Source organism: Beta vulgaris, chromosome 1, assembly GCF_026745355.1.
Source record: "Beta vulgaris subsp. vulgaris cultivar EL10 chromosome 1, EL10.2, whole genome shotgun sequence".
Lineage (NCBI taxonomy): Eukaryota > Viridiplantae > Streptophyta > Magnoliopsida > Caryophyllales > Amaranthaceae > Beta > Beta vulgaris.
In genome coordinates, this window is record NC_079202.1 from 46,569,412 (window position 1) to 46,585,202 (window position 15,791).

The 15,791-nt window shown below is 38.0% G+C and overlaps 1 protein-coding gene across 1 annotated transcript in view; it reads right to left on the reverse strand.

The window, feature by feature from the left end:
* Positions 1-15,791, reverse strand: part of LOC104892391 (carbon catabolite repressor protein 4 homolog 1) — a 28,965-nt gene that overhangs the window by 7,576 nt on the left and 5,598 nt on the right. The window contains exons 2-11 of the mRNA XM_010678319.4: positions 13,503-14,226; positions 13,202-13,288; positions 12,879-12,962; positions 12,701-12,784; positions 12,499-12,579; positions 11,975-12,028; positions 11,807-11,895; positions 1,617-1,725; positions 1,278-1,419; positions 126-299 (exon numbers count right to left, since the gene is read on the reverse strand). Of these exons, the coding sequence (XP_010676621.1) occupies positions 160-299; positions 1,278-1,419; positions 1,617-1,725; positions 11,807-11,895; positions 11,975-12,028; positions 12,499-12,579; positions 12,701-12,784; positions 12,879-12,962; positions 13,202-13,288; positions 13,503-14,226 (1,594 nt within the window). The 3' untranslated portion in view covers positions 126-159. The remainder of the gene's footprint in view (positions 1-125; positions 300-1,277; positions 1,420-1,616; positions 1,726-11,806; positions 11,896-11,974; positions 12,029-12,498; positions 12,580-12,700; positions 12,785-12,878; positions 12,963-13,201; positions 13,289-13,502; positions 14,227-15,791) is intronic.

Consider the following 15,791-nt stretch of genomic DNA (forward strand, 5'->3'; position numbering starts at 1 on the left):
CTATCATAAAACATTTATAACACAATTGTCATGATGGGATTTTACTCAACCAGAATTACTATAGCAAATTCATGAACCAGGATATAAAAGATAAAGACTATATATAAAATTCCTAGCTCACATACCATCATGAGCCCCTTGCAACCTTAAGGCGTTGTTTCACCCGAGAAATGGTCTTGTTATTCTGAAACTTCCCATGAGAGCAATGTGGTCTGATGACCACAAAGGTGAGGGAAGTGCTCTGCCCACACTCTCATAGTCAGGAAGCTCCAAGAGGCCTTCAACTTCCAAGCTATCCACTGGAAAAACAATCATATTTTAGTATAAGCTAAAAATTCGTTTTTAACACAAGTAAATGCATAAATAGATTAAAGTCACGCAACTATCTACACTTCATAAACAATGACCTAAGAATTAAGATATATAGTACACATCAATATGTAAATACTTGAAGTCAAGAATGTATAGTTAGGTTCATATATAGTGTGCCTCTTATATACAGAGTTCAGATATCAACAAGTAATTAGTCATCAAAAAGCAAGATGAGTAATTTATCAAGAACAAAACAACTTGTCATTCAGCACCAGGTTTTTTGACCAGTTACTTGAGAGTTTAAAACTATCAATACAGCTTTGTATGGCTCGTTTGGTAAGAGGCCATAAATGGTGTGAATGGTAATGTATTATAGACTTATAGTGTAAATTTGTACTACAAATCCAATGTCATTACCTATGGTAATGCTTACTTCATCCCGAGATATCCATTTTCTTCCTAAAAACTCATTAACATCCATTACCACTTGGGAAGGTGGTATTGGGTGGTAATGAAAATTTATAGGAAAACACATGTTTTGTGATAAAGTTTCATTCCCATGGTCATTGGCATGAGAACTCCTTTACACATTTACACTATATTTCATTACCTTTACCACTATTTATTACTACTAACCAAACGGGCAGGTAAGGTAAATTATAAATTTATAATTATTACTAGAAAGTAGAACATCCACATGCTAAAGAAGGGTGATCCTTATAGCAAACAGGTCATGATTTCGGGCAAACCTGAGGGTAGAAGAAAATAAAAAAAAGCTATACATCAACCCACTGGATAAGGCTCCCAGCCTCCTATATGGCAGGTCTGAGTTCAGGGATTACACAGCCTTACCCCTTCCAAGAATTTCAAAAAAAAATGACTTTGTAAAACAGCAGGAAGAAAAAGAGAACATAGAAAACTAAATCTTGGCAAGCAATATGACAGACATTTAGTTGAAAGAATACCTGTGTAAAATATATAATCCAAGGTACTTCCATGGATCCGTGTCAAGCTGGTGAAAAAAGGCTCTCCTGTTTTTGGATGCATCATAATTCGTCCTTCAATATCATTGCCAGGCTTGATAAATCCTGATGCATAAGCACTTGCCTGAAATTTAGTACCCACTGTATCAATATACAATCATACATTAAAATTATTTGAAATATGGAAAGAGAAATGACCTGCTGATCATTACCAGCAGAAGCATCACAATTACTACATAAATCTATCCATATATTAATTTGAGCAATGTAGCAACTGCCAACAGTCATGAAAAGATGTAAGAAGCACAAATTAGAAGTTACCAATTTCATTGAATGATGAAGTTTGAGATGCTGATATATACACAGTGGATCATATCCCTCTGCATATTCAGGATTCAACTCATGTTTTGTGAGCAGAACATAAGGATCACTGCAACAAAAGATCTTTGGCTAAGAAACAGATCGTGATAAATTTATGACCATCATAAATAGATTTCACATGCATAATTTGCTCTCCAATTTGAATGGAGAGCATAGTAACAAATTAAGTTACATTACGCAAACATTTGGCAAAAGCTCAAAGTCGCCTTTATACACCTCTGTTTTTCCTTATTATCCCCCAAGTAATTCAGGAATCCTAGTCCTCAATAAACCCATTGATCAGTCCATTTTACATACTACACAACGAAGCACCATATATCGTAGCCATTGACCTGTCTATATTTTGCTCAATGTTAAGAAGTGACAGCCAACAAGCAATCACAGTAAATCAGCCCTCATTTCTCATAATTGGACTTCAGCCCATGAAGCCTTTATTCCGAATTCGGAAGCCATCAAAAATTATAATGGTCTAGTTACATTAACAATAAAGATAGCAAGACGGACAACTTTATAGGATTGAAAGCAAGAAGTTCAATATAATTTCATCACCGCACCTGATATGTATTTTATTATCGGGAAGTAGTAGGCTAGCAGTATACAAGCATTTCTCAAGCACAATAGAGACGTATGGTTTTATATAGGAGATATTCAAAATGTTGAGTGCATGAATAAATCATTGGCAGCCAGCAAGAAAGTTAATACATAATCTAGAACTTAACAGCTGCTGGAAGCAAAGCAGTTAGAAATATGAACAAGTATAGGTAACTGCAAGGAACCCACCTACACCTCCTATTCTATTCACATATGCTAGAAGGCAGTCAAGGATTAATCAATAATCTCCTTAAGTTAGATGCAGCAAGTGGGAGATGGGGGTAGAAGGAAAATTGCCTAACAAAATTAGTAGCAGGCATGTGGAAAGCATGTAAAATATGGGAGATGATGTAATAAATACACGTCTAGATGATACAAATGCGACAAGGCGAATGAAAATATTGAATTAGATGATATTTTCAACTATTGGATTTGGATCATCTTAGAATTCAGGGTTGCTCTTAAGCCCGAGTTTGTCACTTATCTTACATGGGATGTTCCTTAGAGTCCATTGGAGCTGCTGTCAAGGAGAAGTGTGGTGGTGCATGGTTAGGCGTGTGTGTGTTTAGACCATTCGCTGCTTTAGACCATCATGCTTGTAATAAAGCTAAGAGCTAGCAACTCTTGCCCTAATGATCAGCCTAGTGATTCGTGTGAGTTTAGCTGAAAAAAGAGCCTCCAAAATAGTTCATTAGTGGTGCATTTATGGACCATTACAAGAGGAGTGAAAGGGGGAGTCTTCTGTGCTTTATAACCGTCACATTATGGACGGTTTTAGGATTGTTTTAAGCTGTACTTTTTCATTTTCTTTGCTCCCTAAACTTCTTATAAAGAGAGAGCTAATGATAAGTAGAAGATCAGCTTTGTGTGATTGATTGAAAACCTTGTGTTAAACAATTTAACTTTGAGTTTGTCTCAAGTTTGAGTGTACCCTTAATACTTTGAGTGAGTTCTTGAGTAGTAAGATCAGGGGAGATTGAGTGAGCCTTATCTCTAGCCTAAAACCCCAAAACTTTGAGTGTGTTCTTGAGTTTTGGTCTATCTTTCTTTCTGTGAGATTCCTAAGTGATCCGTGAGTATTCTAATTTCCATAAGTTTAAATCCATCATCCTATCATTAGGAAGGTGTATTTACACATAAATGAGTAGATCATTCTCAAAAATAAGAGAGATCATGGCTTAGAGATCCTCACCTCTTGAAAAGTGTGAAAATATGCCTTGAATCGTTATATTACAAGCTATCTAGGATTTGGCGATTCGCGTTCTTCGGCACGACTCGCGGCAAGAATTGACGAGAGCTGACTGCGACTCGCGGCCAGCACCGCGACTCGCAGCCAGCACCGCGACTCGCGGTTTTGCGGGTGTAGTTCGACGCGTGTTTTCATTAATTGTTATTAGACGGGTTAAATTCCTATTTACCCTAATACCATTTATTCGACTAAGATAGCCTATATAACATCTGTAACTCTGTATTCCTCACATCATCATCAATAAAATATTCTCTCTCTCTGCTATGGACGTAGACAAATTGGTGAGCCACGTAATTCTATTGTCTGTTTTTATTGCTTTTGAATTCGTTATTTGTTTCTCTCTCACATCCATTATAACAAATTGGTATCAAGAGCTTTGGTGTTCGATCTGTGTGAGAAAGATATCTGGGATGAATGTCAAAATTGATAAATTTACTGGGAGGACTAGTTTTAGTCTGTGGCAAATCAAGATGTGGGTTTTACTGAAGCAACAGGGGTTGTGGGCGCCGCCGTTGGCAAAGAAGGCAACGGATTCAGTCACCGCTGAGATGGAAATTCTGGAGGAAAAGGCGCATTCAACAATTATGTTTTGTCCCTCTGACATAATTACTGAAGTTGCAGAGCAGGAAACTGCTGCTGGTTTGTGGTTGCAGTTAGAGAGTTTATACATGACGAAATCTCTAACCAACAAGTTGCTCTTGAAGCAACGTCTGTTCAGCCTTCGTATGCAGGAAGGTACGTCTCTAAGGGATCACTTAGATAAACTAAATACTATCTTGCTAGATCTGCGAAATATTGATGTTAAAGTAGATGATGAGGATGCTACTTTAATATTGTTAGTATCTTTGCCTGTATCATATGAAAATTTTGTGGATTCTTTAATTGTTGGGAAAGATAGTCTGTCGTTAGAAGAAGTAAGATATGCTCTTCATACTAGAGAGGTCCGTCATCAAGCATCTGGTTCTAGTACAGAGAATCAGGCATCTGGATTAGTAGTTACTGGGGAAAGGGACAAAAGAAATCAGGTAAAAACAAAACGAACTTTAAAAATTCGAATTCTAAAGGTCCTAAAACTACTGATATCTATAATTGCGGTAAGGAGAAGGGACACTGGAAAATGAATGTCCTAAGAAAAAGAAGCAGCAGGATAAGAATGAAGGTTCCTGCAGAGCAGAAACTGGAGGTGATTCTGAGGAAGATGTGGCTCTAGTAGTTAATAGCCAGTCACATTGTAGAGAAGTGTGGGATCTTGATTTTGGGGCGTCGTATCATATTAGCCTTCAACTTATAAGCAGATAAATGGAGGCAATGTTTCTATGGCCAACAGCGCTGCCTGCAAAGTAGTTGGAATAGGCTCTAGTGAGGACTCATGATGGTACATTTTGTACCTTGAACGAAGTTAGGCATGTTCCATTAATGACAAAGAATCTGATATCTTTGAGTCTTCTTGATAGCAAGGGTTTCAGCTTTCAAGGTGAAGGTGGAGTTATAAGTGTAAAGGTTCAAAGGTAGTTATGAAAGATATTAAAAATGGTACCTTATATATTCTTCAGGGTTCTATTGTGACAGGTTCTACTACTGTTGCATCATCTGAATTCTCAAGTAGGAGTTGACGAAGTTGTGGCATATGAGACTTGGGCACATGGGCGAAAGGGGGATGCAAATTCTGTCAAAGAGGGATCTTCTATGTGGGCACAAGGTGCATGATCTAGAGTTTTGTGAACACTGTGTGTGTTTGGGAAGCTTCATCGCAGCAAGTTCCCAAAGGTAGTTCATACAACGAAAGGTACTCTTGATTATATCCATTCCGATTGCTGGTAACCTTCTCGAGTTGCATCTATTGGAGGTCACAGGTATTTTGTGTCAATGATTGATGATTATTCAAGAATGACTTGGGTAATTATGATGAAACATAAAAGTGAGGCTTTCAAGAATTTCAAGCAGTGGAAGGTTTTAGTAGAAAATCAAGTTAAAAGGAAGATCAAAAGACTGCGTACTGATAATGGTCTAGAGTTCTGTTGGTTTGAGTTCGATGAGTTCTGCAAGAATGAAAGGATTGCCCGCCATTATACTGTTAGAAATACGCCACAGCAAAATGGAGTTGCAGAACGCATGAATCAGACACTGTTGGAGAGAGCAAGGTGCATACTCTCAAATGCTGGGTTGGCTAGGAGATTTTGGGCAGAAGCTGTGAGTACAGCTTGTTGAGAGTTTTTGGTTCTACTGTTTATTACTCCCTCCGTCCTAAAATATAGTTCCCATTTCCATTTTGGGTGTCCCAAAATATAGTTCCCATTTCCATATTTAGTTCCACATTTTTCCGTAATTTGTCTAGAAAAACCGTGTCCCATCATTTATTTTCTTCTTGAAATTTGTTTTTTCCTTTGTTTATTCAACCAAAATGTTACAATTAATGTTATTTCACCAATTATTTTCCACTCTCTCTCTTAAAATCATCTTTTCAAATACAACATTTATTTAAATAAACAAAAAATCTTTACTATCCCTCTTAGATTCTACTTGCATAAATTACCGTGAAAAAAAGGAAATGGGAACTATATTTTGGGACGGAGGGAGTATCATGTAAATGAGGGAAAATTAGAACCTAGAGCTAAGAAGGGTGTATTTGTGGGTTTTGGAAGTGGAGTTAAGGGCTATAAAAACTGGTCACCTTCTGAAAAACGGGTTATACTTAGTAGAAGTGTAGTATTTGATGAAAATTCTATGCTTAACTCTCCTGTGAAGTCTACTGTGGTGTCTGTTAGTAGAGATGTAGATGAACAGGTGAGTCTGCAAGTCACGGCTCAGAGTGAATCACAGCACCAAGGTGGAGAAGATCAACATGGTGCTACTCAAGAGTCTTCTAGTTATTAGTCATCTGAAATACATCAACCAAGCATAGCACTTGATAGAGCTAGAAGAGTTGGTGTAAGGCCTCCAAAGAGGTATGGTTTTGAAAACATGGTCGCTGAGGAGGTGGAGGTTGAAAATCATAAGTCATCCACCTATAAAGAAGCTGTTTATGGAAGTAAGTCTGCTCTATGGCTCGCTGCAATGGGAGATGAGATGGAGTCTCTAAATAAGAATCAGACTTGGGAGCTAGTCAAACGTCCTAAGGAGAGGAAGATTGTAACATGCAAATGGGTTTTCAAGAAGAAAGAAGGGTCTTCACCAACTGAGGGGGTCAAGTATAAAGCTCGGGTTGTTGCAAGAGGGTTCACACAAAGGAAAAGAGTATATTATAATGAGATTTTCTCACGAGTAGTCAGACATACTTCCATCAAGGTGCTACTAGCAATAGTTACACATCGGGATCTTAAACTTGAGCAACTAGATGTGAAAACAGCTTTCCTACATGGGGAGTTGGAAGAGGAAGTTTATATGACACAACCAGATGGGTTCCAAGTTCCTTATGTTTGCAGATTGAAGAAGTAATTGTATGGACTTAAGCAGTCTCAGTCTCTTAGGAAGTGGTATAAGCGGTTTGACAGCTACATGATTGAGTTAGGCTACAACAAGAGTGAGTATGATTGCTGTGTGTACAAGCTGAGTGATGGATCTTTCATATATCTGGTTCTGTATGTAGATGATATGCTCATAGCTGCAAAGACTAAGTATGATATTCAAAGGGTCTCCTTAGTGCTGAGTTTGAGACGAAGGATTTGGGTGCTGCGAAGAAGATTTTGGGGATGGAGATCTATAGGGAAAGATGTCAGAAGAAACCTTTCTTGTCACAGAAAGGTTATATTCAGAAGATTCTGTCAAGGTTTGGCATGACAACAGCTAAGCCTATAGACACTCCAAATGCTTCCAATAATCACTTGTCTGTTGCTTTTGCACCCAAGACTGCTGAGGAGAAGGAGTACATGAGTCGGGGTTCCTTATGCTAGTGCACTAGGGAGTTTGATGTACGCTATGGTTTGCACTAGGCCGGATCTTGCACATGCAGTTAGTGTTGTTAGTAGGTTCATGGGTGATCATGGTAAGGAGCACTGGCAGACAGTCAAGAGGATTTTTCGTTACCTTAGAGGTACATCCAACGTTGGTCTTATTTATGGGAATGATACTCAGTGTTTAGTCACTGGTTATTCTGATTATGATTATGCTGGAGATGTTAACAGTAGGAGGTCAATGATTGGTTATGTTTTTACTCTTGGTGGTTCTGTCGTTAGTTGGAAGGCAACTTTACATGCTACAGTTACTTTGTACTGAAGCAGAGTACATGGCGTTGACAGCAGCTGCTAAAGAGGGGATATGGCTAAAGGGGCTAGTTAGTGATCTCGGTTTACATCACGATCAGGCTACTCTGTATTGTGACAGTCTTAGTGCAATATGCTTAGCCAAGGATCAAGTCCATCATAAGAGGACTAAGCATATTGATGTGAGATATCATTTTCTTGAGGAGTGAGACTAGAATTAAGGTAAAAAAGGTAGGAATTGTTGATAATCCTGCTGATATGTTCACCAAGCCAGTTCCGCAGAGTAAGTTTCAGCATTGTTTGGACTTACTCAATGTTCGCGATTGTTAGTTACCCTCATGGGGCGATTCTGGGGTCCTTAGGGACTAATCTGGTCTGGTTGTCGTTTAGGACAAATCTGTTTGAAGGGAGATTCTGAGCATTGTGATCAATGCATCTGTTTTCGGGGTTTATGGTGAGAGGATTCAAGTCAAGGTGGAGATTCGTGAAAATATGCCTTGAATCGTTATATTACAAGCTATCTAGGATTTGGCGATTCGCGTTCTTCAGCACGACTCGCGGCAAGAATTGACGAGAGCTGACCGCGACTCGCGGCGGGCACCGCGACTCGCGGTTTTGCGGGTGTAGTTCGACGCGTGTTTTCATTAATTGTTATTAGACGGGTTAAAGTCCTATTTAACCTAATGTCGTTTATTCGACTAAGATAGCCTATATAAAATCTGTACCTCTGTATTCCTCACATCATCATCAATAAAATATTCTCTCTCTCTCTGCCGTGGACGTAGCCAAATTGGTGAACCACGTAATTCTGTTGTCTGTTTTTGTTGCTTTTGAATTCGTTATTTGTTTCTCTCTCACATCCGTTATAACAAAGAGTATGTAGGTTGTGATTGAATGAGATCACCTCGATCTAGTAATGCAATCTAGTTTATCCTCGGCCTGTTTTGTTAAATGCACAAGGAAGGAGAGGAAGAGGAAACAGGCTTGGTGAGTGATCCAGACCCTTCACCTGATCAGGATATATTTCATCCTACACAGTTTGAAAATTTTGTGAACTCTGTAGTGAGTATAACTAGCCCAAAAACACTCGAAATAGTGGGAGAGAGAAGTGATAATGATGATAGACTCTCAATCATTACATGCATTTATTTCAGTAGATGAATTCAAGAAGTAAGGCTTACCCTTGACTCTATCCAAAGCATTTGGTGTATCCTTGATCAGAGGAGAGTAACAAGCTGTCACCCTTTATTCAAGAGAGCCTCTCAGTAGTGGAGGATTATCACCTCTACCTTTGGGAAACTGTGACTTAATCCTCGGGGTTCAATTGATGGAAAAGTTAGGGGCTATGACTTATGACTACAAACTGGAAGACATGAAATCTTAAGTTCCAAGTTTTTTTTTTCTTTTTTTTTTTTTTTTGGGGGGGGGGGTAACTCAGTAAGGAGATCCGTCTTAGGAGGAACTATGATCTCCCAGAAAGCTATGATCAAAACACTTGGAAAAGAGGAAAATGAGTTTCTGGATATCATCAGAGCAGCAAGGTGCAGCGATGGAAGATTTCACTGAGTCACTACCTGGAATCCAAAAGGCGGTCATTAAACAGCATGAAGAAGTGCTTCACATGCTTAATGGCCTTCCTAACCACAAGAGAACATGAGCACGCAATCATTTCAAAGGATCGCACAAACCCGGTTAGTATAAGGCCACATAGGTATCGCTAAATCCAGAAGAATGATGTTGAAAACTGATCCATCATAATATAATATGCTGAAACCAGGATCATACAAATATCAAATAGCCTGCTTTCTAGTCCTGCATTGTTAGTGAAGTATAACAAATGGATCCCATTATTTTTGTACAGAGTATAGAGCGTTAAAATAGAGCGTTAAAAAAGGTAATGATTCCATATAACTTGCCTATTCCAGTTGTAGATGAACTCTTAAATTAATTGTATTGAGCCAGTGTTCTCCTAGTTGGATCTCAAATCAGGATATCATCAATTTACGGAAGGAGGATATCCCTAAACTTGGTTTTAGAACTCATGAGGACACTATGAGTTCCTAATAATGTCCTTTGGAACTACTAATGCACCAACCACTTCTCAAGCTTTAATGAGTGAGGTCTTCACGCCATTTTTGCAGAAGTTTATATTTATCTTTTTTTATGATATCCATTTGTAAAGCATAGCAACGAAGAACATGCACAACACCTCACATTGGTGCCGGGAACCTCGGCTAAACATCACCTACATGCAATTGGGATAAATTGTGAGTTCGGTGCACCTCACATGTGATGAGTGTTAATTAGTTTGAGTAAGGTGCAAGATAGAGCTTCAAGGATTCGTTTAAGGATATCATAGGAAGTTCATAGCTGCATATGCAAACATAGCCCTTCCTTTAACTTATCACCTGAAGAGAGATACTTATGGGTGGACAGCTGAGGCTCCACACCCTTAACAACCTCAAGAAAGCAATGATGACTGCCTTGATCCATGCTAGGCCAAATTTCAGCAAGATCTCCATATTGGAGATTCACGCCTCTGGGTTTGGTTTAGAAGAAGTCCTGCTACACGATGGGCACTCAATTGCATACTTCAACAATGTTTTGGGACCTTCGGCTAGGCTTAAGTCCATATATGAGACGGAGTTGATGGCTATAGTTCTCGCCATGCAAAAATGGAGACACTATACTCTGGGAAGAATTCATTGTCAAATTTATTGGAGTAAAGGGAAGGGGGTGAGCGAACTTATGGGATTTGATTTAAAATTTACTAAAAGCCAAGGGCTTCATATACAGTGGTTGATGCAGTCTTTAGGGAGTTTGCTCGCTGAGTAAAGTTAAGTGCTCTAATTACATCATATGGGGATGTAAAGGGGCTCGCAGTACATATAGAGACATGGAAATATGTTCCAGAGACGTGTAGCTTAGATCATGGTATTTCGAGGGTGCATTGTCATCCCCAAGGATTCTCCCTTGACCCTAACTCTCTACTTAAAGAATAGCATGAGTATCCTATAGGGGGGCATGCAAGGGATTCAAGACCTACCAAAAGATAGTATGAGACTGGTTTCGGCCTGCAATGAGAAAGAAAAGCGAGATAATATGTGAAAGCTTGTCTCGCTTGTCAGCAGCAGAATCATTCTACCCTAAGTCCAGCCAACCCCTTCCCATTACAGCCAGTGTCTGAAAAGGTATCTCCATGGGATTGGTGGAAAGCTTGCCAAGTTGAAGGCGTATGCTCATTTATTTATTCTCAAAAACTCCATACTCAGTGGCCATACTTTTTACCAAAGAGGTCGTGAATTTACATGGGGTACCCATCCACCATAGTATGGGAGGAAGATAAAGTATCCACGAGCATCTTTTGCAACGAGGTCCAGGTTTCCAGGGACACCTTTTGACAGAAGTACAGCCTACCATCCACGGTCAAATGGACAGACTGAAGTGGTCTGCAAGAGTGTTGGAAACTTATCTAATGTGCTTTCGTGCTTCATTAATGGCCAGTCTAAATCATGGGCCAACTACTTCCTTGGGCTGAAGTTGAAAAAGCTACCTTACTTTGAAGTTACATGGGAAAAGTTCAGTGCTATAAATCAATCGTTTCCGATTTTCCACCTGGACAAGGTCGCAGTTGGGGACTCGGGGGAGTACTGCAAGGAACCACCTAAACCTCCTATTCCGTGCACATATGCTATGATGAAACTAAGGGCTAACAAGTAATATCCTCAAGAAGTTAGTTGAAGCAAGTGGGACCTAGAAGGGGAATTGACTAAGAAGGAATGTAATTTCGGAAAGTAGAGAGAAACACAATTTGGAGATCCTCACCTCTCAAAAGATAAAGTAGGTTGTAATGAATGAGATCACATATTCTGGCTAGACAATCTAATCTAACCTTGGCCTATTTCATGCCTTTTCTCAATTATTCTGTCCTTACTTTGATTCAGTTCCTAGCAGCAGCATATTAATCATTGATATCTAGTAGCTAAAACTAGTATACAAACAAAAATGACCCGTATTCACCATGAAATCCATGTCCATAAAAATCAGCAAAATTCAAAATACAAGCATTGTGCTAAGATTAGATGCCTCACCTTCCAGGACAAGAGTTAATATCCCCACAGATCAAGAGAGGCATTCTTGGGTCAATATTCTTTTCAATCTCATTGATGAGATCAGAAACCTTTACATACAAAAAGACCACCAGGTGAGGCTTTTGTACGCTAGCACGAGTAAAAAGACAATAAGAGCTCCTAATATACCTGGAGTAACTTTACATCCGGGAAGCCCTTACCAGCGTAGATATGCGTATTCACCTGCATAGTAAGAAATAGATCGTGAAATGCATCAGTTACATATCCAATAACATAAATTTTAAACAATTTAACTTAGAACAACATCACATAAACTGTAGAGTGACCAAGATGAAGCATGTTAACTGGCACTTCATACTGTTACTGTCTGAGAAACATGCATTCTTCTTTATTTTTCCAGTAGCAGTGTTTTTACTTTTGGCACTATTCATTTGCTGACCTTCACCGGAAATTTTATATATAAAAAAACAAATTATAGTATTTAAGATTTCATAGAATTTATCTCAATGTGTTCTCAAAATTACATCCTTTCAATAATTTTAGCTAAAAGACAACTAGAGATGTTAATGGTCAAAGTAATGCATTAGCAAACATGCAAGTCAAACTATTGCACCTAAAAAAGAAAGAGGAAGTATCAATTACTGATACAAAGCAAAGCAATAACTAATTAGTAGTAGAAAGTCAAACAGCACCACGCAAAGTCTAGAAAAAGATATAGCACTCTCAGCAGCATTGTACACTATCTCCAATATGACGGCAAGTGCTACATTGTCCTGCAAAAAAAAAAAAAAAAAAAAAAAAAAAGAAACAAAAAGCAATGATTTTGAGGACAGTTATAAGAAAACCAATATGTATGATTGTATGAATAACAGAAAAAGAATATAGAGGATAAACCTTAATCAGACGAACTCCAGCTTGATCTCTCAGGTTCACTTCCAGTTTTCCCATCAATGACAATGCAGACTTACTGTACTCCAACTATAACCAAAGGGAACAATCAAAATCGAACATATTAATGTATCAGCATTCAAATAAACCCACAAATTCCCTTGAAAGATAAGGTTTCTTTTACCTCATAGGTCATGACCTCCTTAAATTTGTCATTGCGGAAAAAAATGGCACATCCATCAATTGTATACCCATTTCCTGTGTATACCTGGGTAAATCACAAAAATATAAGACATGAGAACAGAACAAGTGTTAACACCACATAAACTGCTAGGAAGATTTTGTTCGCCGGTTGATATATCTACCTTCCCAAGGTCTTACACAAATTCTTATTTGAAAATAAGAATATAAATTAGCACTAAGAATAGTCAAGTTATATCCTCATTGCCATCCAGGAGACTATTTCTTAGCATACCAATAAGAATAAACACCAAATTTGCAAAATACCTCTTTAGTCTTTTTCTTGTAGACAGCAGTATAGCCAAAAATTTCCAACTCTGGCTTGAAAAAATTCTCAAAGTGATCACTTTGAACCTGCCAAAGAAAAGTATACCCATAAAACACAGATAATGGACTGAGAGTTTATAATAGAAACAGTTTTCAGCTGGTCCAATCACAAAATGTAACACACAAGAGTTATTCCTATTTTATAAATTTTGCAGATAGGCATATGAGTAACAAGTAAATCGAGCACACAGTGACAGAAGTAGGATGGCAGATTGTCATGAAAGTCATTGAGAGCCATTACCTCCTGAAGGCACAAAATATCTGCATCATATAGTACAATTTCAAGAAGCAGATTTCTCCGGCGGTATTCCCAGGTGAGAGCCCATGTAGGACAGTAATGATATTTGTCCACATATACATAGATATCAGACAAAATATTATAAGTCAGAACATTAAACTTTCCAACTCTAGAAACCTTTTTAGTAGTGTCAAACTTCTCCACTTTCTTTGAATCTGGAAGCCAAATTATAGAACGAGGCGACAAATTTAGCCTTTGAATAGTAGGATCTGTCACAAAGGTCTCTTTTGCACTTACTGCAGCTTCTATATTGTATAGGCTTGCAGATTGCAGCGTGAAACTAAAACCAACACCATTTGCAAATGGTACTAAAGCATTTGAAGGGCCCAACCTATTGACCCAATTCCTCCCTGTTGGTATAACAACCTCTAGCTTTTCATCGAACCATGACACCATTTCACCAGGCGGCCATGAATTACATCTCTTTAGCTTTCTCCGTAATATAGTATTTTCCTTAAAAGTATTGCTAATGTTTGCATAGCGATGATACGAAACATGCTTCCTCCATGCATCTAAGAAGCACTTGTTTGAACAATGATAGCTATGTTTGACAGGTAAACCATATTTTACACAATCTATACACTGTACAGCTGCTACAACATTGCGGTGTATTTCACATTTAGGTAAGTCGGCGTGGTGGGTGGAATCAGTATCATGAGCAGGAAACCTGTTTATAGTTTTACAAGTTTAGAGGCATCCACAAGCAAAAAACAATATACATGGACTGGTGGAAGGAAAGAAGTGGGAGGTGGAGGAAGTTAAAGCTAGCCCAACTAAAACATGGAACCAAGTGATTCTAACTTTTCACAAAGTAAAATCAGATTATGCGATACGCCAACTCTATATCTACAGTATGCAGATAGTGCATATCTCAGTAGCATTTTTTATAATTTTATGGAAATAACTTCCCAAAACCCATATTTTCTGGGAACTTTTCAGAATACCAGTCACTTTTTAAAAACTGCCACTAAGATATATACTTGCATATAAACTAGGACAGCCTTTCCAATTCACAATGACATACTTCCAATTCCACACAAAAAAGAACAAATAATTAAGGCTCTTTTTTTAATTACCAAAGGCAAAAGAGAAATAATTCAAGTTGGAGGTAGCAAATCATATACTAGCGTGCAAACTGCAATGTCACAAGCAAACTTTGGGAAGTCCTCCAACCAAGCACGCTTCATATTGTCTACATGGTCAAATTTGGCAACATTATGGGCTAAACAATTCCCCTCCCTCCGAACATGAGAAAAAGAACAAAATTCAAACAATAGCTCGAAATTCAAAATACCATAATACTAAGTGTATTTTGTGCAATTGTTTGCACAAAATACACTTTCACACCTCAAACGGATCATACTAATAAGTGCATTTTGTGCAATTGTATTGAATATCATATCGTTTATACTCAATTGCCAAAAACGTCTTTGGGACATTCACACTTCTTCAACTTCGGGATCAGAGATAGGCAATTGAATTCCGCGATAACACTCCTAATAATAAGTGTATTGGAGATAGGCATATACTACAAGCTGCCACATCACCTAATGATTGAAACTACCTCTAACAAACTTTACAGTTAGTTATATCTGTCAGAAAGTTTGTTATAGTTATAACTTATTCTGTTAATCTTCTGTATATATAGCCTTGTATTCTCTCTGTAAACTTCACTTGATTTCATTACATTCTGAATAAAATCTCTCTCTACATTTCTCATTCTCTCTAAGATACATTCTCTCACATGAACTCTCTCAATCTCTTTATGATATCAGAGCTAGAAATTACAAATTCTTAGCTCATTTCTTTAACTGGAAATGTCGGATTCATTCTGGTTTGGTCTGTAATGGAGGAAGTTGTTCTTCACATCTGGAATTCATCAAGTTAATGCGAAAACGTCATCATCAAGATTCTGAGGTGATCTTGTTCTTCTTTCTGAAATCATTAAGTTTTCATTTGCGATCCTCTGATTGATTGAGTTCTTTTACATATTTCTTTGAATTTCTGAAATTCCGCACATATTGTCTGAAATTCTTCTATTCTTCTTCTGAAATCTACCTATTATTGTTAAGATTCCACTGAAAGTTAATTGAATCTTCCTATTTCTCCTTGATTTTTGTTCAAATACTACCTCATTTTCTTTCCTCCTGAACTAATTCAATATCACTATGACTGAATCTGCATCTATTACATCTAATATCTTACCTCCAAATCAAGATCCTTCAAGCATTA